At 35.9% G+C, this 25007-nt stretch overlaps 1 protein-coding gene and 1 long non-coding RNA gene across 6 annotated transcripts in view; one reads left to right on the top strand and one right to left on the bottom strand.

Annotated features, from left to right (window-relative positions):
* Positions 1-25007, bottom strand: part of LOC123770166 (protein timeless) — a 43580-nt gene that overhangs the window by 946 nt on the left and 17627 nt on the right. For all 3 annotated transcript variants that reach the window (XM_069301203.1, XM_069301202.1, XM_069301204.1), the window contains exons 4-21: positions 23960-24021; positions 23207-23387; positions 22191-22337; positions 20889-20993; positions 20333-20488; positions 18699-20051; positions 16811-17015; positions 16110-16302; positions 14921-15119; positions 8423-8547; positions 7260-7380; positions 5773-5847; positions 4044-4293; positions 3774-3887; positions 2916-3050; positions 2210-2410; positions 1323-1416; positions 914-1099 (exon numbers count right to left, since the gene is read on the bottom strand). In XM_069301203.1, the coding sequence (XP_069157304.1) occupies positions 914-1099; positions 1323-1416; positions 2210-2410; positions 2916-3050; positions 3774-3887; positions 4044-4293; positions 5773-5847; positions 7260-7380; positions 8423-8547; positions 14921-15119; positions 16110-16302; positions 16811-17015; positions 18699-20051; positions 20333-20488; positions 20889-20993; positions 22191-22337; positions 23207-23387; positions 23960-24021 (3902 nt within the window). The remainder of the gene's footprint in view (positions 1-913; positions 1100-1322; positions 1417-2209; positions 2411-2915; positions 3051-3773; positions 3888-4043; positions 4294-5772; positions 5848-7259; positions 7381-8422; positions 8548-14920; positions 15120-16109; positions 16303-16810; positions 17016-18698; positions 20052-20332; positions 20489-20888; positions 20994-22190; positions 22338-23206; positions 23388-23959; positions 24022-25007) is intronic.
* On the top strand, positions 1056-24113 carry LOC138350444 (uncharacterized). 3 transcript variants are annotated; one of them, XR_011222091.1, is made up of 4 exons: positions 1056-2014; positions 16867-17003; positions 18752-18892; positions 20254-20389. It is a non-coding gene; the product is annotated as an uncharacterized lncRNA (long non-coding RNA). The 3 variants fall into 3 exon arrangements; XR_011222089.1 differs by lacking the exons at positions 18752-18892; positions 20254-20389 and adding an exon at positions 21175-24113; XR_011222090.1 differs by lacking the exon at positions 20254-20389 and having other exon boundaries at positions 18752-18923.

Here is a 25007-nt window from a genome sequence, read left to right as displayed (position 1 = left end):
GTACATAAATACAATTACATTAACAGTACTGTATTGTATACATGAAATTCCAAGTGCATATATTTGACTAAGTTGCTGTGCAGTATTGTGCACACCTCTTTTTCTTTGTGTCTGTATGTGTGTGAGGGAGGGAGGAGTTTGTGTGTGTCAAACAAGTCAAAATATACTATAGAAAACTGCACTGTGGACATATAAGCATCTTTAATTTAATACTCTAATATTCCTATATACATAAAAGCTCTCTCTCTCTCTCTCTCAAGAGAGAGAGAGAGTGTGAGAGTGAGAGAGAGAGTGAGTGAGTGAGTATGTGTGTGTGTGTATCCAGGTCTCAACAACATGGGGGGAAGGAATTATATACTCATAGCTGTATAGCACTGACTTACCCTTTTACCATCTCTGGCAACCAATAGAGGAAAAAACTGTTCACTTTAGTCTAAATCTTGAACTCTTTCGTAGCAATGTAATATAACAAATACAAATTAAATTAGTGTATTTTGATATGCACTTGCTTAACAAAACCAACTTTAAGCTTTATCAGTTTTGATCAATGTTATACTGTATTGCTGCCTATAACTGAGAGCAAATAATATTTGACCCCTGATATACTGCCCTGCTTGACTGATTTTAATATTAAGAATTTAAGAAACCCAGAAACAACAACATGTACTCCTTTCTCTTTATAGTGATACTTCAAACAACTGAATAGGATAAGATGTAAAGTGCTCCGAGTATTTTGCTCTAAAGTGCTAAGATGGACTTGCAGAAATCTGGCTTTTTACAAATGAAAAAAGCTAACATACGATTGCAAACATAAGCAAAAGGTTTGAACAAAATATCATAACTTTAACTCACTTACTCAAGCTAAGACAGCAAAAACTGCATCAAAACTTAAATAATGGCTTGACTGTCATACCTTTGGGACGGCAAGTGGCTCTTTGTAACATCCTCATCATGCCCCAACGAAAGTTTCTCATCTAGAAGTGAGGCTGGTGTGGAGGGACTGGAACGGTTGTTCTCCATGGAACAATCACTAACTCTCTCAAAAGAATCATCACAGTCAAGAGATGATGTTTCCTTAATGACAGATGAGTCTTCATCTCTGTAAGGAAATTGAGTGGCATATTAGCCGTGGCAGATGTTCAATGTCCGAGTACTGTATCGTTTAGTTTCATTTCTATTGTCAGGCTCTATTGTGGGAAAAAATTGTTCTGTACTCGAACGGATCGGTATTCGATCCGCCTTCAGGAATCAATAAAGTTTTAGTACCGAGGTTCCACTGTATATTTATATATACGTATTCATGATTTGAGTGGCAAACTTACTCAATGTTGAGAGGTGTAAGAGCATTAGTGTGAGCTGCTGATGGAACAAACTGCATCATCTCCTGTATCTGCTCTACAGACACCTTAAGATAATCTGAAATCCAAGATTATGTTTTAAAATCCATGGTGTAGATGGTGTTATGATTTCTCTGCTAGTACAAACATCATAAAACTGTTCATTCAAAGCTTTACACATGTCCTACTCTGTCTCCGAGGGCCTGTTATCCACTCTTAGTCTCTGAATTTTGTCATTCGAATTCAATTTTATCAATAAAATTATAGAATAAGCTAGAGTCTATCTTACATTTATCTGCTATCACTTAATCAAATTACATTCCTCGTTCCCGTGTATATCTATGAAGTGGTTTCTGGCCTATTTATAGGTTTGATAGTTCCTGGTTTAGGTATTTTTCAATACATATTGGTTTCACCTTTTCTAAAATTTTAAAGTAAAAAATGATATGCATGTTGGTGGCTTTACAAGAATGTAATGCTCAAACTCCAATGCATGTGCTTTCACAACCTAAAGTGCCTTCTTGTATAGATATAAATAAATAAATAAGTAAAATAAATGCATTCATGATATATATTACTCATACTAATGGCATTCCCACAGGAACAATAGGGTGGACTTCTGACAAACTTCCAGCATCCTGTCCCTGTCAAGGCTGCTAGATATAGTGGCCCCTCAGGTAAATTCAGTTAAATTTAATCAACCATTTTCACTTCATTTAATCATTTTTCACTTACCACCCCACCTTGTAATGCACTTCATCCATCTGCAACTTTTATTTGATGAAAAATAGTAGTCCACATTAATATAGAACTTGAGCAACATAACTTACGGATTTACACAATATAAAACACTAGTGTTGTGCCTGACTTACCTGTAGGAAGAGGCCCAAGGCGCTTAGCAGCAATGAATAAAGTATTTGGGCACCAGAAGTGGGGCATTCTGGGATATAATTTGCCTGTATCAGATGGAAGATGAAATCCAAGTTCTCGAAGGAGCTGTAGAAAAGTTGGTGAGCTAAAGACCTCTTCCTGTTCTCCCGTCCATGGGATTATGGGAATGGACTGGTTTGAAACTGTAATTAAAAATATTTTCATTACAACTATCCAAACTGTCATATTATTTCAGAAAGCTCAAATTTATTCTGATTAATAAATTATATACTGAGAGTACAATTTATTTATTTATTATACAAGAAGATAAATTGGGTTGTGAGAGTACAGTACTGTACATAACATTGGTGTTATACATTTTGCTGTTTAATGAAAAAATACACAGTGGTCTATGTTCTTGACACACAATCTAGGAGCCCGGGTTCAGTCCTTGGGCAGGACAAAAATGGTTGGGCACATTTCCTTTCACCTAGTAGTAAATAACCTGGTAGTTAGACAACTGTTGTGGGTTGCATCCTAGGGAAGGTCAGTATTTAACCTAAGGCGACCTCAATCAGCCTAAATACAGGCTTCCTGTCCCTGAAAACAGGATAAGTGGATGGAGCACTGGAAACACTGGTGCATGCTTACATGAATGAAAAGGTTTCTTCAATTAATATGAACAGAAGAAATACGAAGAGAACTTACAGGCAAAGTTGAGGGCCACAGGTTCGGGTCTAGGCATGTCAGGACCCATGAACTTGATTTTTGCGTAACATGCTTCCAACAACTGCGTCTGTAACCACATTACTTGACTCCCATACCCTTCTTCTTTGAGTTTAGCTGTTAATAAAAGGCTTTGCAATATAATCCATGTACTGAAATATTATGACAAAGTTTTATTATTATAGTATAAATCATATCCTAAATATTTTCAGTTTATAATATATTTCAGAATACTGTACAGTAATCCTAATAATCAATGTTTTAGGATTAATTATATAATATTGTTACCCTATTAAATCATTTAATATTGTGAATGTTACCCTATTAAACTTATAATATTACAAACTACATCATCAAATTTGCAGATGACACTAAAATTTATTGTAAAGTTGGAAGTGAAAATGATATTGAGGCCTTCTTGGTTATCTTGAGATGATTTCGGGGATTAGCGTCCCCGTGGCCCAGTCCTCAACCAGGCCTTCTTTTTGTTATACACCCCCCAGGAAGCAGCCCGTAGCAGCTATTTAACTCCCAGGTACCCATTTACTGCTAGGTAACAGGAGCATTAGGGTGAAAGAAACTCTGCCCATTTGTTTTCGCCTCCACCGGGATCGAACCCGGAACCTCAGGACTACGAATCCGAAACGCTGTCCACTCAGTTGTCAGGTCCCACGAAGAGATCTACCATACATTAACTCCACAAATGATAAGAAGACTAGCAAATGTGTTTTAGTATTGAAAATGCAAGACCTTGCATGTGGGGCATAACAAGCTGTTATTCGAGTGTCAAACTTGATAGAAATACAAGAGGAAGAATTATGTTGCAAATACTGTATTTACCAGTAAGGAAGATGACTGTAGCATTGTCATCCCAGTCGGAGGTGTTCTCCATGTTCATCACATTCCCTTCCATGCTACCTGCAGCTTTGTCGCACACTGTTGCTGCCCACAATGCTGTACATAATTGGCATTTTTTTATGACAGTATATTTTAATAGAATTTAAAATCATATAACATTTTACATAAAGTAATGTAATACAGAACCATTAGTAACACAAGTTAGGCATGACAATATGTGTATGAAGCCTTAAAATGCTTTTGGCAGCTAACCTTGTCCATGGCCACAGAAATCCTTGTTCTCCAGAGTCACTGTTTCTCCTTGTTTTTGTAAATGATTCATATTGGATTCTGTATGTTTGTCATTGAGATTGCTTGGGTTCCTGCCTTTGTCTGGGTCTTTTTTCTTAAAGACTTTGAGAGTGTGGAGGTCATCCATGCAGTCTTCTAAATAGCTGCTCACCATCATTACATCATCCTCTAAATTCACATCTCCCACACATTTGTTCACAAGTGTTTCAACCTAAAAATAGAAAAGCAAAACTCTTAAGTTGAACGTAATGAAATAAACTTTTCTGGTTGGCTCTCAGTAAATTTTCCTAACTGAGAGCTGGTAGTGTCATGTGTGAGGAAGATACACCAGGTCTTTATAGATATAGTACCCCTGCCTATCATGAGCCATGGCCAAAATTGGGCCTTAGGGTGAGGGGAGAGACTGGGGGATCAGAGATCAAATAAAAACTGAGAAAATACCCAGCAAAAAGCACCATAACAACAAAACAAGCATCTATTTGAAGAAAATTAAGTATGCTGAGGTAAGAAGGTAAATCATTATTGCCATGGGATGTGGTAAATGTCACAAATGAGATGTGTCTGACCACCACCAGGTGGCAGTCTAGGTCACTCAGGGCTCTAACTAGCCAGTAATATAGTGGTGCCTCGATTAACGAGTTTAATTTGTTCTGGCACCGACCTCGTCATGTGGAAAACTCGTCTTGCGAAACAATAACAAAACTGTCGTTGGAGGTGTCCGAGAACCAGCAGGAACGATCGTTAATCGAGCGAAAGCTCATCAGTCAAGACATATTTTCTGCGAGCGGCTTGCTCGTAACTGGAGCCGCTCGTCATTCGAGGTTCCACTGAACACTGAAAAATACAGGAGTAACTTTCTGTGATTCAAAATCAGCTCTTCAAGCACTTGTAAACTCAGTATGCAGAATAGATAATATAAATGTTATAATATCGGTTATAAATAATATAATTGGTGCACAGAGCACGTTTCAGAATCTCTCTCTTGTAAAGATACAATCTCACAATTGGGAATTCTGGTTTTGAATCTCGAGTGGGACAGAAATGATTTGGCACATTTCTTACTACCTAATACCCCTGTTCACCTAGCAGTAAATAGGTACCCAGGAGTTAGTCATCTTGTTGTGGGGTTGCATCCTGGGGGAGATCAGTAATTCCAACTCTGGGGACCTCGATATGAGCCTAATATGCTACTTTTCATAGTACCCCTTATTTTGTTTGTTGGTGATTATGGCATCAAAATATAATGTATTATTTAAGATGATATGTTGAACTACCAGGTACCAATTTACTGCTACATAAACAGAGAAATCAGGTAAAAGGAAATTTTGCCCAAATGCATCTATCCTGCCATGAGAATCAAACCCAAGACCTTTTGGTAGTGACTCAACTGTGCTTACCACTGTGCCACATTATTTTGTTGGAAATTGCACGATGAACTGAACCTTATTCCCTCCAGAATCTGGAATTTCATATAACAAATACAAATTATAAAGAGATTTGCTTGGCAGATTTGGACTAATGTTAAGAAGAATTTGTTATGTAGAGGTCAAGATTTTTGAGGGTGCAGTGTACTATATATCTTTAGGCACTATTTTCACTAACTTAAGCACTATTTTGGTACCTTGGCATATATCAACTATAAAGTATTTTTCTTTTAACTATTTGACTTAACTGAAAGTATACAACTTACGGTAGGTATCTCTGCACACAGTTTAGAGCATTCACTCGTGGTAATGAAGCCTCGTGCCAGTAACTTTTGAATAACCTGTTGATAGAGTGTCATATATATTTAATAATTGCATTCAAATTTTATATACATTAAACATTCTGAATAGTAAACTGGTTTATCCTGAAATAACAGACTAATATTGTTGGTGGGAATTTAAGCTTTTCTCAAATGTGACCCACAACAGTCAACTAACAAATCAAGTACCTATTTCCTACTGGGTGAACAGAGACAGTGGGTAAAGGAGACTTACCCAGCTGTCTCACCTTGCTCAGGCATAGAATGAGATTCAGTCGAAACCCCCTTTTGCAGTGAGGAACAATGAGAATGTAATCCCTAACATACCTCTCCATTACATATACTGTATACCAATCTGATTGGTGTACAATATGTGAACCTATACACCAGTTGATTGATAGTTGAGAGGCGGGATCAAAGAGTCAAAGCTCAACCCCCACAAGCACAACTAAGTGAGTACATAGACAAAAGTCTTGAATTCACCACTTACATACAGCACATATACAAGAAAGGAACTAAAACAGGCATACTTTTAAAAAGTTATACTTCTGTATGATTACCATTATGCTCATCTCACACTATATTACCCTCACCTGATATTATCAGGTGGGGAGTTAGATTGGGGTGGTATATCTGTTAAATGATAACGCAGGTGTTCTAAGGCCAGCTCAGCATGATAGAAACCTCGCATAGAGCAAAATGGTATCTCAGCATGCAGGTTAGCTGTCCGAAACCAACTCAAATCATAAAGCAGAAAAAAATCATCAATCACAACTATAATAAACTATAACTATTTGTGGTCCCTGACATGTTTAGTTTATAGATAAAGCTGGTGACACTATAAACATTTAGTATACAGTATTATAATTTTGCTGAAGATCTCTACCATAAGTCCAGAAACTCACGTGTGTCACCTTTAAGACAACCACACTCCATTGGATTTCAAAATCTTGAGCACAAAGAATTTTACTTCCTATATTTATAATCATAATCCATTATAAAAATGAGAATTATTAAAGCATTATTTACCAGTGATCTTGACATGAAATATTAATGAGGTACTGTACTGTACTGTAGTTCGTTTATGGAACATATTACTGTGTAATATACTAGATATGGGTTTGCTGGAGTCTTTCAGCCATTGGTTAGACATATAAAGGAGTGAGTTTGATTGGGTATAAATGAGAGCTGTCTTGTATGGGCCAATAACTATTCGATAATTTTGTTAATTCTACATTTTTGTATACAAATGTAGAAATTTTCAGTGATACATAAATTTATGGTGATGTGCAGGAATTTATAATGATACGCAGAAATTTACTGCATAATTACCATAATACAGATTTTAATGTTATCCCACATCTTAATTTAAGTCTATTAGTACTGGACATTTCTGAGTGCAATGTAAATCTAGTAAACCTTTGGTGCCTTACTTCTTTCTTAATAGGTTCTTCAATACAGTCATCACAGCATATTTCTTTGATCTTGTCCATGAGATCTTGTTCTGTAGTTGAGGCTGAATACAAATTATAGAGCTGGTCCAGGTCTTCATTCCTAGGATGAAGAAAAATTAATGCATATTATTAATCTTACACAAATTTAGGAAACATTTATCCAGTCATATAATCTCTTAAGGTTTAATGTCACTGAAATCTTAGCTGACTTTCACTTTTTATCTATTAACTTATAAGAAAAATGGTACACTATTAGTATTTGTATGTTTTAATTTTGTAGATAATTATCCAGTTTTCACTCTTTTTGTCACACATCTCCCTCGTACTGCTTCTAATCTGAATATTCTTAAATTGTCATCTCCGTTCTTACTACATGCAAAATGAAAATAACCCAGAACTAAATCTGCTATCTCATATCTACAATAATCAGCACATTGATCATGACTACTAAAGTTATTACACGGTAAACCATGCAAAAAACTAACTCCAAAATATCACTAGTCTATCAGTATTCAACCAAAATGTCAGATCACTTAATAAACATTTTGATGATATAAATGCAGTAGTAGAAGCACTAGGTACTAAACTCTCATTCATTATCTGGACAAAATCATGGCTAGGTAAGGACCAGTTAAGTTGTATAATTGAATATGGATAGCCATTCATAACTGCAGGCCAGACAATAAAGAGGTGGTACAGCTATCAATTATCAAGATAACTTCGCTTGCACTAGTGACATCAGCGATAGAGGTTACTACTGTGAATATACCTTTGCTCAATTCTTGATCAAATACCTTGAATCCCCTATAACTATTGGAGCTGTTTATAGATTTCGCAATACTAATACAACTGTTAACACTAGAAGCAGTGATCATGAGAATTCATCACTAGCCATGGGCTTCCTGTACCAACCATGGCCACTAGAAACAGTGGTTGCATGGTAATTAACTGAATTTACCTGAGGGCCACTAATACTAGTGGCCTCGACGAGGGGAAGCTGACAGCTTCCTTATCTGTAAATAATGTCCTTCTGTACTGTAAATAACATTCTTCTGTACTGTAAATAATGTTATTTACATTAAATAATTACTGTACTGAAAATAATTCCTTGGTGAGGAAAATTAAAATCAAATAATGCTTACGTTAACTCAATCCCTGCATGGTGAAGGACTGGTTTCTGCATGTCCTTCTTTTCCTTTTTTTTGGGGTGTTCCATGCGCACTCGCGTGCACTTACGCAGGACATATTCAATAAGATCGGCCCAATCCTAAGGAATTAAATCACTAATTAGTTTAGAAGCATTCATAAAACCATAGAACATAAGAGTTAGTGTTTAAATGTATTTCAATTCATTATAGCTGTATGTTACCCAACCAGTTTGAAAGACAGACTAAGACATATCTATTTAATATCATGTAACAAATTTCACTTCCATTTTCTCGTCAAACAAGACATTTTTGTGTTGTGCTGCTATTGTTAATTTTGTATTCTAAAAATGTTTTTGTATGCCTCTCATCAATAAGTGTCATCTAATTATTGTATATAATTTGCTAAATTGCCTGTTCAAGTCATATAAGTTAATTTATTTCTTGTTTATTGATAAGTGTTTATCCCAATTAAACCTTTCAATTTGACTGATTTATTGTATATTATGTCCAAAATGCTTAGCATTCTAGTGGCTTTACTAAAGTGCACCTTTGTATATTTGCTATTATTAATACTGTAATATTATGCCCTCCCTAAAGCTTTATATCATTTGCTAAATTTCTGAACAATTTATATATATATATATTACAGCTACTTCTTGTTTAGTATTAAGTGTCTTACCTCATTTAACCTTTAAACCTCTGTAAACAACTTAACTGTTTTATCTTATGCCCAAAACACACTGCATACTAGTGGCTTTATGCATTGTACTTATCTTACTTATGTATCTTCCTCTGTTCATATATCATATGTAAATACACTTGTATATATAAATTATCATTGTTATTATTATTATTATATTATTATTATTATATTAAAGTAATATTCATAAAGAATTTACAATAAAAGACCATATTAACCCATACACATCAAAACTAAAACCTAGATATCCCAATACAGTACATCCATATAAAATAAAAATAAATATAAATAAATATGTTTATTCAGGTAAGGTACATACATACAAGTGATGTTACATTAATGGATTGATATATAGATAGAGCTAGTACATACAATGCCTAAAGCCACTATTACGCAATGCGTTTCGGGCAAGAAAAACATTAATATCTAGAACTTAATACTAATTGAGCATAAAGAATAAAAAGTGTTGAAAACAAATACAAATAAAGATAAAAAAAGGGGGAACATGACTGAAAAAGCAGCACAAATACAATAGGTTGACAAACAGTGTTGATTAAAAAAAAATATAATAATAATAAAATAAAATAACAGACATGGGTTGACAATAAAGGAGTGAGGTGGGTTACAGGGAATTTATTAGGTATTGTTTAGTTTTTATCTTAAACTGGTTGAGAGAGGTACAGTCTTTAACATGGTTGGGAAGGTCATTCCACATTCTGGGTCCCTTGATTTGTAGAGCATTTCTAGTTTGATTAAGTCGTACTCTAGGAATATCAAAACTGTATTTATTCCTGGTGTGGTGCTCATGGGTTCTGTTACAACCTTCAATGAAGCTTTTGAGGTCAGGATTGGCATTACAGTTCAGCGTTTTATATATGTATAATACACAAGAGAGAATGTGCAGTGACTTAATATCTAACATATTCAGAGATTTGAGTAAGGGTACCGAGTGATGTCTGGGGCCAGAGTTGGTTATTGTCCTAATAGCAGCTTTGTGTTGGGTAATGAGAGGACGTAAATGATTTTGGGTAGTAGAACCCCAAGCACAAATACCATAGTTGAGGTATGGATAGATGAGGGAGTAATAGAGAGTAACCAGAGCAGGGCGGGGTACATAATATCTGATCTTAGAAAGAATGCCAACAGTTTTTGAAACTTTTTTTGATATATTTAGAATGTGACCCTGGAAATTCAGCTTGTGGTCGATGAGAACGCCAAGGAATTTGCCATCTAATTTGTTACAAATTTGGGTATTGTTTATTTTGAGATTTATCTGATTAGAGGATTTATTGCCAAACAGAATATAAAACGTTTTGTCAATGTTAAGGGTGAGTTTGTTGGCAGTTAGCCAAAGATGGACTTTCTCTAGCTCAGTATTTACTGTGGCATTTAGAGCAAGGGGGTCAGGACTGGAGTAAATGAAGGTTGTGTCGTCAGCAAATAGAATTGGTTTGAGGTGTTGGGAGGCATTTGGAAGGTCATTAATGTAGATGAGAAAGAGGAGAGGGCCAAGTATGCTGCCCTGAGGAACACCAATGTTGATGGGTAGGGTGGGAGAAATTGTATTATTCACAGAAACATACTGGAGCCTGTCAGTAAGATAAGATTTGAGGTATTGCAGGGAGTGTCCTCTGACTCCATAATGATGTAATTTAAGAAGAAGGTTTTGATGGTTGACAGTGTCAAAAGCCTTACGCAGGTCCACAAATAACCCAACAGGAAACTCCTTTTTATCAAGAGCTGCGTGAATTACGTTAATCATACTAATAAGTGCATCGTTAGTGCTTTTTTTGGGTCTGAAGCCATATTGACAAGAGCTAAGTATATTGTGTTTGGCTAGAAAAGAGTAAAGCTGCTTGTAGATTAGCTTTTCGAATATTTTTGACAAGTTAGGCAGGATTGATATAGGTCTATAGTTGTTAACATCAGTGAGATCACCACATTTGTAGACAGGGGTTACTCTTGCTTTTTTTAGAATGTCAGGAAAGGTTTGGAGTTCAAGTGACTTGTTGAAGAGCAATGCAATAGCAGGGGCTAGAGATCTGGAGGCTTTTTTGTAAATTAAAGTTGGTATCTCCTCGAGGGCACTAGACTTGGTTTTAAGGGAAAGGATTATTTCATTGACATCAGTGGAACTAGTAGGCTTTAGGTACAGAGACTGTGGATAGTTACCTGTAAGATAGTCCTTAACATCAGTACAGGAAGATGGAATATCATTTGCAAGGGATGACCCAATGGAAGAGAAGAACCTATTGAACTCAATAGCAGAATCAGAGGCTGAAAGCTGACCAACGTTATTGGAAAGGAGTGTTGGTTTGTTATTTAAAATCTTCTTTGATCCCAATATTTGTGAAATTGTGCTCCAAGTTTTTTTAATGTTGCTCTTTATTTGGGTAAATTTATCTTCATAGTATTTAGTTTTGGCTCGTCTAATTATTTTAGATAGCAATAACGAGTAATTCTTTGAGAAATCTTTGGAGACTGTTCCTAGCCTATACTTCTTCTCAAGGTCGTGTTTTTTGTTAATGGATTTAAGTATTCCCTTTGTAAGCCAAGGATTGTTAAGTCGTTTGCTTGTGACTTGTTTTGTAAGCATAGGACAGTGGGTGTTATAAAGACTAAGAGTTGTTTGTAGAAAAGATTTCACTGCTAGGTTGATGTCCCCTATGTTACCTAACTCGGACTCCCAGTTGACATTATCAGCAGCAGTTATAAAATTGTTTATAGCAGTTTCATTGTGCAGCCTAAAGCTTAACTCCCTTGTCTCTAGAGGTGGTTTGCTAATGTTAGTTAAGAGAAATGTGGGGTAATGGTCTGTAGTGCTATCGGTGATTATACCTGAAGTAAGCGGAGAGGTTATGTTGGTCCAGATGTGATCTAGAGTCGTAGCAGTACTATCAGTGATTCTAGTTGGTCTAGTGATTAAGGGTATGAGGAAGCAGGAATTCATACAGTTGAGGAAGCTAACAGCAGTAGGGTGTTCAGGCTCGCAGAGGTCAATATTAAAGTCCCCTGCGATAATTAGATGGTTTTTGTTCAATCTGTTATCTAGTATTAGATTTCTAAGGTTTGAGTTGAATTCAGACACATCAGTGTTAGGAATTCTATAGACTGCACCCACAGACAGGACAGACTCGGCACCCTTGACTCTGAAACTGGCAAAAATATACTCCCCACAGCAGTCTCTAGTTCTAATTATTTTTAAGCATGTTAGTTCTTGGTGGTAGTAAAGAGCAGTACCACCACCTCTCTGCATTTGACGACAGTTGTGAATTGCCGAGTAGTTAGGCATGTTAAAGAGTTGAGTATTATCCTCTTTCAACCACGTTTCAGTAAGTATAATAAAAGAGAATTTGTTGTCAATAGTTTCAATCAAGGCACTAACATCATCGAAGTGTTTACCTAGGGATCTAACGTTCAAGTTGATTACAGAGATATTGAGATTATCTGATAATACATTGTTTACATCATTTGCTGTAAAATATCTGCAATTTTGATCATTGAAGTGATGATTGTCATAGATAGTGGATAAGAGGTTTAGTTCTGGGTCTATACTTGTCTGCATAAAAAGGCTGATTGCAGGAAAACAAGGTAAGAATGGCAAATTACAAAATAGAAAACAAAGAAAAAAGCAGATTAAAAATTCTAAAGTAAAATAAACTTAATGGTAATTTTAAGTAAAAAGAAAAAAAAAAACTTAATGGGAACTAGGAATGTAAAAAATTAACTAGAATAATTAATAACAATAGATGACCAAAAAAGTAAAAAAAAAAAAAAACAATTATGAAATCTATAAGATAATAAGCTTGCTTACTATACTATTATAAGTACACTATAATTGAATACTAAAGTTACACTAAAACAAACTGAGGTAGTTTAAATAGAGATACACTCAGGAACATTGGATAATGAAGTTAATACTAGAGGACACAGGCAAAGCCAGTGTACTATGGAACATGGGAGTAAAAAGAAAAAAAAGACAATAATAAAGATGACAATATTATTCTTTTTATTATTTTTTTTTTCTTTTTTAAACTAAAGTTAAAACCTTTTGAAGGGAAAGGCAGAGCTAGAGTACACAAAGGTAGTTATATGAGATTATAATCTGAATTCAGGCTATACAGCAGCTAACCCACAGTCACTGAGGAAAGAATTAAGGTGAGCTTCTGTGGTTATTGAATAGGTTTTTCCAGTGTCAGTCCTCCTAGCTATAATTTTACCATCTCGCACAAAACAGTGTTTAATTGTAGGGGAATTTTTGCAGAAGCCACGCAGTTTAAAAAAGAGATTTTGCCTGCACCTGGTCAGACATTCATTCACATAAACAGTGGATTTACTAGCAACTGCAGATGAGATAAGATCAGTCTTGCGGGAGCAGCTATCTAATTTTAAACGAATACGCCTATTATTAGTACCAGATGATTTGGTACCCACTCTATAAGCTGCTTTGATGTCATTTTTTTGGATCGAATAATTTAACTTATCCTGCAATACTTTGATCACAATGGCAGCACAGTCTTCACCATCAGTTTCTTGGGGAAAATCACGTGAAGAGATAATTACCGATTCAAGTAGTTTATGTTGGTCTGTCTCGTCTTGGGTAACAGTGTGTTGTTGTTGTAGGTTGTTCAGATGGTTCTCAAACTGTTGCAATATTTCTTCCTGTTTTTTAGTGGTTGCATCTGGATTAAAGTTTGTAACTGTGTTCTTGAGAAGGTTTAATTCTTGTTCGAGGTTGACGACTGTGGTAGATAGATCTTGATTGTTCTTGTTTAAGTCTACAACTTCATTCTGCAAAGATAATAATGAGCCTTGCAGGTTCATTATTAAGGCCGACTGCTCTTTGATTGCTGTCATTTGATCTTCATGTACTTGAGTTAATAACTTGAGCCAAGGGTTATCAGCAAAGCGCTTGAAGTCAGAACAAGGGGCAGTAGCTCGTTTAAGTTGATCCATATGGCTACCTAATTGTTGCATGGCCCGTGTCAGAGACGGCGCTGCGCCCAGCTGAGATTGTTTGTTATTGTTGACGGAGGGAGAGTCGGTACCCCCCACGGCGGCCACCGAGGGGGAGATAGCTGAACTAATCATGTTGTTAGCCTGGCTAGTAGGGTTATTCTTGTTAGGTGTGCTATCTTTCTTAAGGGTCTTACCGGCCTTACTTTACATGATAGCAGGATAAATGTAGGCAGGAACAAATAGGGAAGACTCGTTGATAGGCAGCAGTGAACGTCGGGTACAGCTTCTTAGCTCCAGGGAGCAACACTAATGAGGTCGAAATGAGAGAATTACGGGTTGGTCTTGTTGGTTTTTTTCAATCACATATAGGTCACTGTGTACTTAGCTGCCTTCGGGTGATGCTACATCATTTGTTGGTAGCCGAGAGCTCAAGGATCAGCTGATAAAAGAGGAGGGAGGGCAGGGCCGACAGGTGTTGTTGACGTTCGTTCGTTATATGAAGATGAGGAGTCACAATAATGTGGCTGAAATATGTTGACCAAACTACACACTAGAAAGTGAAGGGACGACGACGTTTAGGTCCGTCCTGGACCATTCTCAAGTCGATTGTGACTTGAGATTATCCATATGAAATTAAATGAAATTGACAACATTGTACTCTATCATGGATCCTTATCAAGTTTTCCTCTTATGACTTGATAATGGTCAGGACAAACTGAAACATCATCCCTTTCATTTAGTTTTAAATGTGTTTGCTAAGTTAAATTTTTTCAGTCATGTTATTGTGACTTGTATAAGGCCTAGATTTGACTTAAACTGAAAGGTATACTTACCACACACAATTCACATCCTTCCTGCCAAATGCGCAAGAATACTCTCAGAATGGCTGGCTGAAGCATAACATTCACATTCCTTAAATCCCCAGCAATATGGTGCATCATTGTGAATATGCAATCATTCACAGTTTCATCATTTATGTTAAAGTTCTCAAGAAGGCGCCCATATTGACGCATCATGTCCATGGTGGCAAATCTGTTTTTGTAATAACAACATTAATAATAAATAACAATAATAAATTATTATTATTATTATTATTCATGTCATGGCTCGATTGTCTGGGGCGTGTGCGTGGGACTACCCACCGCATAGGTTCAAATCCTTATCGCACCTCTTACAGATTTTATTATTATTATTATTATTATTATTATTATTATTATTATACAGTAATGATAATAATAATGTAATCATAATACTAATACTAATGAAATCATAATCATAATGATACTACTACTACTAGTAATAATAATAATAATAATGCTGTAATTATAATAATAATAGTAATGTTAAGCAAAACATGTACAATGGTTATACAGATGACCATATGCTTTCCAGACATCTTAGGACAGAGATTGAATGAATAACCTGTTGTGTACAGGTAAGTGGTATGTCATCCTAAAAATCTAGGGAAAAATTTTCTAGTACAGTATTTTGAACGTACTAATATGAGAAGTTCTGATCCACTTATGAAGCTAAAGATTGCTGATTGTGAATAGCTGTTTAGATGGGAGAGGTGATGGGTGTTAATGGTGTACTGTACTTTGACAGCAAGTAATAATACCCCTCTTCACCTTCACATAGTAAAATACATCCAGCATTGAATGTAATGAAATGCATGTTGACCAAACCACACACTAGAAAGTGAAGGGACGATGACATTTCGGTCCGCCCTGGAGCATTCTCAAGTCGATTGTCTTACAATCGACTTGAGAATGGTCCAGGATGGACTGAAACGTCGTCGTCCCTTCACTTTCTAGTGTGTGGTTTGGTCAACATATTTCAGCCACTTTATTGTGACTCCTCGTCTGCTAATGAAATGTATCTTTCTGGCGGACACCTTGGTGGCTCTCTCAAGTCAGCCACCTGAATAGGGTCCCTTGGTGGCTCCCCAGTGCTATTCAGGAAGCTAACTCTAGGAAGCCACCGAGAAGCACCTCTCAGTAAAAATATTAGATTAATACATACTGTCTGATATGATTGAGAATGTCAAAGGTTTGCTTAGAAGAAAGACTTAGGCTGCTGACTTCCTGAGTGGTTAGGAATAGATGATTTGTAGTGATCAAGTCCTGCAGGTAGTTGAGACTTAGCACTCCTGGTCGGTACATACGGATCAACAACACAAACAGTTGCCGAACCTCCACTAACTGTCCAAGTTCCTCTGTCAATGAGATTATATTGTATTAAGCTAAATGCTAAACAATTTAACAAAGAATGCTAAAAATAGGATTATATATACATGTATATACATACAACAAAGCTCACTAAACAGCTGATCTGTTAAAGCAGAATAACACATTAAAAATGAAATAATTGTTCGGCCGACCGGAGGGAGCCGGTCGGCCGAGCGGACAGCACACTGGACTTGTGATCCTGTGGTCCCGGGTTTAATCCCGGGCGCCGGCGAGAAACAATGGGCAGAGTTTCTTTCACCCTATGCCCCTGTTACCTAGCAGTAAATAGGTACCTGGGAGTTAGTCAGCTGTCATGGGCTGCTTCCTGGGGGTGGAGGCCTGGTCGAGGACCGGGTCGCGGGGACACCAAAGCCCCGAAAGCATTTCAAGAAGATGGCCCTATAGTTTCAGCTCTGCCCTTTAGATCACTTTGTCATATAGAAGACATACTAATTTCATAAGAATATTCCCAATGCTGTAGTAGGTGGTACACACCTTTAATATGCATGAGATGTCCAACATCAAGCAGACTTTGGTCTTTCTTCATACAGACATCAAATGCAATGAAGAATTCCCTGAGAGCAGTAACAACAAGGTGAAGGCGGCGCACGTGGGGAAGCAGATTCTCCTGATCATCACGCACTGCACGCTCAAGGTCCTCCTGCATCACTACACCCTCGTATACCAAGTATGACACAACCTGAAAAAATGTCAAATTACATTATCAACCTTTACACTGTTCAAGTATTTATATAAAGAAAATAATAAATGGAAATACTGTAAATGGTATATGATATATTTTTTTTATTTATATACAGTATATGTACAGTACAAGAGGTCTTACATTCTTGTACATCCACTAGCACACACAATATTTTAGGTAAGTCCTTAATCCTAATTTTCACACACACACATCCCCAGGAAGCAACCAATGATGAAATGCAGATGAAACCTGTGATGAAATGTTCACCTATTTACTGCTAGGTGAACAGGAGCATCAGGGTGAAAGAAACTATGCCCATTTGTTTCTGTTTCCACCAGGGATCAAACTCGGACCCTTAGGACTATGAACCCCGAGTGCTGTCCACTCAGCCGTCAGGCCACATGGTATAGTATACCACTGCCAGGGACAGGAAGTTTATTAAGCTTATCGAGGTGTCCCTAGGCCACCTACTGACCTCTCCGGGGATGTCCCCCACAACAGTTCCCTCCACACAAGATATGAGAACTATGACCTTGTGGTGATATTTAAGATATTCAACAAATTTGATAATGCAATCTTCCACCACCTGAAGATATATAAAGCAGGACACTTCCAAAAGTAACACTTTAAAGCTTGCTAACAGTCACAATTAAAAAAAGATAGCAATGTTCTTCATTAACCAAATAGTAATAACCCAACAAAATTACCCACAAACGGCTGAAGCTAGGACAATGCTGCAGTTCAAAATGCACTTTAATGCACCTAAAAAGTTCAATTGGAGGATTCTGAACAAAACCCTTGTCCCCCATTGTTTTCCTGTCATCCACATGGCTATTGGAGACAGCGGCCATTAGGTAACTTCAGTAAAATATAATTTTTACTCTAAGCTTCTATGAAGACATGAAAATACCTTCAATACTTAAGAGTGTATGTACATTACAACCCATCCTCCTGTTTAGATACTACCTATTGTGATGATTGTCAATAGTCAGAATTTGTACATTCTTAGCTTATAGATATTAGTATACTGACTAGTAAGGAATTCTTTTAAAATAAATGAAGCTAAAACAAAAACTTAAATATTCCTAGGCCTAGTATAACGCGCACATACACACACACACACATTATATATGACAATGTCAGACCACGGAGGAAAAATGAAACAGGAAATTTCCTTAAGTACTTTCGTATATTAAATACATCTTCAGAAGGTTATTTTACAGATCGAGTGATGGGTATAAATAGGCAGGAAGGAGTGGTGAAGTAAGGTGAGGTACAATACTTGGACATTATATATATATATATATATATATATATATATATATATATATATATATATATATATATATATATATATGTATATGTATATGTATATATATATATATATATATATATATATATATATATATATATATATATATATATATATATAACAATTAGGTGAACAAATCACCTAATTGTGTAGTGTAGTGTAGTGTGTTGTGTATTAGGCCTTGGGAGGTTAGGATAGGTTAGTTTGTCAAAGCAACACAAGTAAAAAATAGTTTTCCAGTTTGTCCAACTCAATAGTTCAGATTTCTACTTTTTAATTTCTTTGTATGTCGGTATATATACTATGGTCCTCATCGTTACAATAAGTACTACCAAAATAGGAAGATGGGCTGGTAGATTAATACTTACATCGATAGATAGGACAGGACATATCTGAGATAATTCCAAGTCCAACTCAACAGCAAAGCGAAGAAAGTATGTGATGAGCCATAACACATGAGACTTGTCAAGATCAATCTGACATGGAAGCATTACTTGGAGTCTGAGGCCCTGTAGCAAGTTCGAATATCCATTCAGCACAAAATCAACTGTAAATTCCTTCAGTAAGTTGGATATGTCTTCTGCTGTAGGATGATGATGCAAGAGTGCTTTGGCTTTAATCCTCTTACTCTCCTTACGCTTTATTAATTTACTTCTTTTGAAGTTCCTCTCTTGTAGGGCTTTTTGCAGCATTTTGGCTGGCCTAGGTTTACTCAGCATTTTATGAGGCTTGTGATGGTGTGGTCTTTTTGCATGGGGACCCTCATCACACTCTGACCCTGTTGAATTACTTGACTCTATATTCTCCTGAGTGTTTGAGAGCATCTTTTGAGACATGGTATGTCTTGATCGCTTTTGACCCAAAATAGGTTTATTTTTATGAAGTTTTGGCAATTGTGGTGGAGGCTTCTTTTCACTCCAGTCCCCACTTGACCCTGATTCTTCTTCATTTGGTGGCCTTTTAAATATTTCCTGCGAGAGGCATGTCGGTTGCTGCCCTGATTCTTCCATTGGGGTTAATACGTCATTCATAACACAACACTGGAAGGAGAAGGGCTCATCATCATTGTCATTTATTAACAATGAACCAACAGTATTTAAACTATCATCCAGAGTATTGTGTATGAATTGTAAAGGAGAAGACTCTTCAGTTTCATTATCAAGCAGAAGGATAGGAGATATCTTCTCCAACACTACCAGAGAACTGCTCCCGAGCTCACGTCCATCATCACATGCGCTTTGGCCACCCACATGCTTCACACTGCCCCTGCCTTTACATTCCTTTATGGTTTGTGTATCAAGCAAAATTTTTTTATGATTTTCCATTTCCAAACAAGTTTTTATTTCATATATTTTTCCATCCTGAGAATCCTTTAAAGTTTGAACTGAATCTTCAAATGAAATCTGATGCACAGTGTCCTCAGCACACCACAGCTTTCTTTCTGTACTATTTTTTGACTGTTTATTTTTGGATCTGTAAGTTTGGTTGATATATAGTGACGGCCATTCATCAGGGGACGAATCCACATTTGACCCCGAGCGGCCAAACCCACTATCCTTACTACTATTATCCTTGTCCACATTTCCTGTTCCTGCTGAGGTGTCTGAGTTTTCATTTATTTCAGTTGTCTTATCATGAATTTTATTGGCTTTGCCAATACCATCCATTGGTGACAGTCTCTCAGATGAATCAGAAACTGGGTCTGATGTAGAGATATCATCCTGCAAGGAAATTTCTTTAAATATCATGAATTTACATTAGCAAAAATCTCATCTAGTAACATTGTCAGGCTTAGAAAAATATTATCTAAAATACTGTACCTTGAATTAATATCAAAAGAAAAATACTATACTAAAATAGGAAAATTATGAAATATACTGTATCAACTTCACATTTCTATTTAGGCCTACTCTTTAATAAAAGATTCATCTGAAGTTATATAAACAGCTAATTGAAATGCATTGAACATGAGAGTTTTTCAAAGATTTGCATTTGTACTCACTGAGGAAGATGAAGACATCGGGTTATTTTCATCATCTTCAGAACTCTCGGAGAGGGACGATGTGAGCCATTCATTAATTAGATTGCGTATAGTTCCCTGTTGTTGTTCTCGATACATCAGGGACATCAACTGAACCATGGTGACGTTAAACAGGTGCTGCAAACACAAGATAATTACGCATTAAATACAATATCAATAAAACAGCTCATTGAGAGGTAGTATAATACAGTACTGTATTGCACACAAGGATGTTCATGGGTTCTGTTACATAATTTTTTTTTTAAGTCTTAGTACTGTATAGGGTATGGTCAAATTATATACAAGATGGTTTGCCAAAGCTTCTTTTCTTTGTACAATAATAAGAATAAGAATATTTGCACAAATGTACAAACAAATGAAACATGAACAGGGAAAGATACATAGCTAAGACAAGCACATTGCAAAAAACTTCTAATACACAGTAAGCATTTTGAGCATAACTTAAGATAAAAATGGCTTGAAGGTTTGATGAGGTAGACACAATACTAAGACAGTATTATATAAATGTTACTCTCACCTGCTGGTTGCATGTCAATAGTCGTATCAAAATGTTGTCAAAACGTTGAGCAAATAAGTTCCACAATATCTGGTCTTCCATCAGAATAGCTGAAACAGGTCCTCCCTGAAAGAAACATTAGTTTATCAATATGCAGTTTTGGATGATAATTTTAATTCATTTTATCAGGTCTCCTTATTGATGGTCTGATCAACCAGGCTATTAGATGCAGCTGCTCACAGTCTGATGGTAGTATATACCCACACTTGTTGGGCATATTTTGACAGTTTTTCTTTCCATTTTCTAGGGGCCTCAATGGAGACAGGAAGCTTTGAGGGCCAATACTGTATCTCTAGTGGCCTTGATAGGTACAGGAAGCTCTGAGGGCCAATATTTCTCTAGTGGCCTCGAATAGGTACCGAAAGCCTTGAGGGACAATATCTCTCTAGTGGTCTCGAATAGGTACTGAAAGCCCTGAGGGCCAATATCTCACTAGTGACCTCAATTGGGGCCAGGAAACCCTTAGGGCCAATATCTCTAGTGACCTTGACATGGACAGGAAGCCAGCAGAAGCCTATTCTTTAATTTAGATTTTGATGAAGCACTCTAGGGGTGATACACAAAACATTATTTCTCAGTACAGTATTATCTCTTGAGTATATTATATGAATCTGAAAATTTTTATAGTCTCTTAGACTTTCTATTTCCCTGTGTATATTATTCATAAAGGTTTGTGTATTTCATTCACATATGGTACTGTTCATAAATTTTCCGGTTTTTCATTCATATATATAGTATTGTTCATGAAGTTTCCTGAATTTCATTCAAGTATGAATCTGTTTGTAATACTCCCTAAAGATTTCCTTGAAAACTCTCCATGAAACCTGTTATTCCTTTTGAACCTATCAATAGCCTAGTTGGCACAGTATACAGGATGAATGCCAATTTCACACCAAATCAATGTCATCAATGATGACTCAGCTTTGAATTAACACTAATAACATTAATTCAGTGAAGGTGAAGGAAAGACCCAATATATGGGTAAGTGTATTAATACACTTACCCATATTAATACAAAAGTGTATTAATACACTTACCCAATATTGGGTCTTTGCTTCACCTTCATTCAAGTACTATGTCATTGTAGTACGTTTCTCCATTAATTCAGTGTCAAACCAATGCCAGTCTTAGATATTGTCCCCATTGAGAAGATGTTGTACAACCTCTTCTTCAGAATTGTGAAATTTAAAAGTGATCTGCATATTTACCATGAGGAATTTACCTTCTTCATCTGGACAGTATCATGGGTCAGTATTTGTGTACCTGCGGCTTAGCTGCAGCTGCTGGAGGTGAACTGTAGCTCATCGTATGGTGAGCACTCGGGATATTACTGACATGCAGCAAGTTCCTCACTAACAGCAGGCAATGGTTAATCAGCTCACACTCAGATAGGCTCAACATTTTTGAATCCTAGAAAAAAGAGAAGGTTCATTTATGTAAATTTGTGGATGAAGCTAAAAATCCTCTATGCCACCCCAACCAATAATCCTGATGCCTCTCCAACATCTTGCATTTTGTTGTAGAGTTAATAAATTTGTTTATATGTGTACAAGGTGCTAAATAACCTTCCTGGTTTGGTGCCTTCTTTTGATAATTATTTACTTACTTATATGTGTACAAAGTAGTATGGCCTCCAATACCCTCTCATATAATGCCAAGATATTGCTTCAGTTCAAAATCCAGATAAAAAAATCCCTTGTGGATTAATAATAATAATAATAATAATAATAATAATTTTTATTTATATACAGTTCAGTTGCAACATGATACAGTGGTATACAATGTAATTTATATATAGCTACACAATGTAATTTATATAAAGCCACTAATAGATTAAGAGCCACTATTGTTAGATTAAGGACCTGCCCGGAATGCTATGTATGTTAATGGCTTTGCAAGAATATACACAGACATTATCAAACTTATGTAATCTCATCAACTCATTGTATCTTCTTCTGAATAAATTATTATTATTATTATTATTATTATTATTATTATTATTATTATTATTATTATACACAGAATTTTGAGGATAACTAAACATAAATAAGTACTGTAATTTATTTGTAAGTTTAATGGGGTAACATTTAATACAAAAAGAGAAGTAAGCTAACCTATTTGAATTGCTAAAGAAATTTATCAAATGATTTAACAAAATTTAGCAATTTTTAATGATGAAAAGCATAAACCACTTAACAGCTTTGGACAGTTACAGCGCAAAACAATTCTAATTGACTGATATTAACTGTGGTAATAACCAAGGTAATTGAAGAACTTACCTGAAGAACTGAACTCATGACATCAATTATAGATTTGGTTACTTGAGTATCAAGGAACAGTTTCTTGGCCATTACAATGGAAGACTCCAATTCATAGATAATAAGGTGACCTTCATTACTGCAACTCTTTATCTCAGATGGCATCAAGCACTCCACTGGCGTCATGAGTTCCTGTAGTACTCTGTGGGTCATAAGACAATATATTAATACAGTATCATCAAATGTTCAGTTGATGTCATTAACAAGTACAGTTAATCATACAGCATTGAGGAAGAAAGAGCAACAGTTAAACTACCATGATGCACACAGGATGTCATCAATGCTTGCAGAACATTAAAGACAAGAAAACCCTATCATCACTATACTATGTCTCATGAAGCACTTAATCATCAGGTATACCAGGTCCCAGTAGTTATATCAAAATCCACATAACTTTTGTGAAACATTTGGCAGATGTCATCGCTGTAACGTATAAGATTCTGGGAGGAAATAAAGAATGCCCATATACTATGACATCAATTGCTCTGCAAGTGTCACCAATGAATGTATCTCTCTCTCTCTCTCTCTCTCTCTCTCTCTCTCTCTCTCTCTCTCTCTCTCTCTCTCTCTCTCTCTCTCTCTCTCTCTCTCTCTCTCTCTCTCTCTTTGTCTGTCTCTCTGTCTCTCTCTCTCTCGTAAATAACTCCAGTGCTCAGTTATACCAAATATTCAAACACTGTATACAGAGTAATGCCAGAATTAGAAGGTACTTACTTAACAGTTGCTTCTATGAGTTCTCTATCTTCTTTGACATGTACCAATATTGGCAAAAGGTTCTGAAATACAAAATTATAAAATACAAAATAATGTGAGTATTCATCAGGTGTTGATGATATTGTATACATTACTAAATATATAACATAATTTGTTTGTGTGTTTCAGCAAATTACATTCTTGGCTAAAGTCAGATTTTATGATTATGATATATGAGCATAGAAGTGTGTTGTGTGAATATATTGACACATTGCATAGCTATGTAATATGATCTTGTGTGTGAGACAATACATAGTCCTATAATGTACAGATATAATGTAAGTTTTTTCCATATATATATATATATATATATATATATATATATATATATATATATATATATATATATATATATATATATATATATATGTCGTACCTAGTAGCCAGAACGCACTTATCAGCCTACTATTCATGGCCCGATTTGCCTAATAAGCCAAGTTTTCATGAATTAATTGTTTTTCGACTACCTAACCTACCTAACCTAACCTAACCTAACTTTTTTGGCTACCTAACCTAACCTATAAAGATAGGTTAGGTTAGGTTAGGTAGGGTTGGTTAGGTTCGGTCATATATCTACGTTAATTTTAACTCCAATAAAAAATAAATGACCTCATACATAATGAAATGGGTAGCTTCATCATTTCATAAGAAAAAAATTTGAGAAAATATATTAATTCAGGAAAACTTGGCTTATTAGGCAAATCGGGCCTTGAATAGTAGGCTGAGAAGTGCGTTCTGGCTACTAGGTACGACATATATATATATATTGAGGACTGGAACCTCTGCCAGATTGGACGTGTAAGTTGTGGAACTGGTCTAAAGTGCAACAGTTTTCCTATATACCGTACACCTAATTCATCCTACATTCACCCAGATTAATAGCAAATTTACACGAATAAAGCTTAAATGAAACAATTTTAATTTTTTCTACTGAATATATTCTTTGGAATATATTCAGTGGAAAATACAATCACAAATACAAATTCTAAATTTGCAATTTTTACTAAGT

This window comes from Procambarus clarkii, chromosome 45 (assembly GCF_040958095.1).
Source record: "Procambarus clarkii isolate CNS0578487 chromosome 45, FALCON_Pclarkii_2.0, whole genome shotgun sequence".
NCBI classification, from domain to species: Eukaryota; Metazoa; Arthropoda; class Malacostraca; order Decapoda; family Cambaridae; genus Procambarus; species Procambarus clarkii.
The sequence above is the reverse complement of the archived record's forward strand: the minus strand, read 5'-3'. Positions and strand labels throughout refer to the sequence as shown.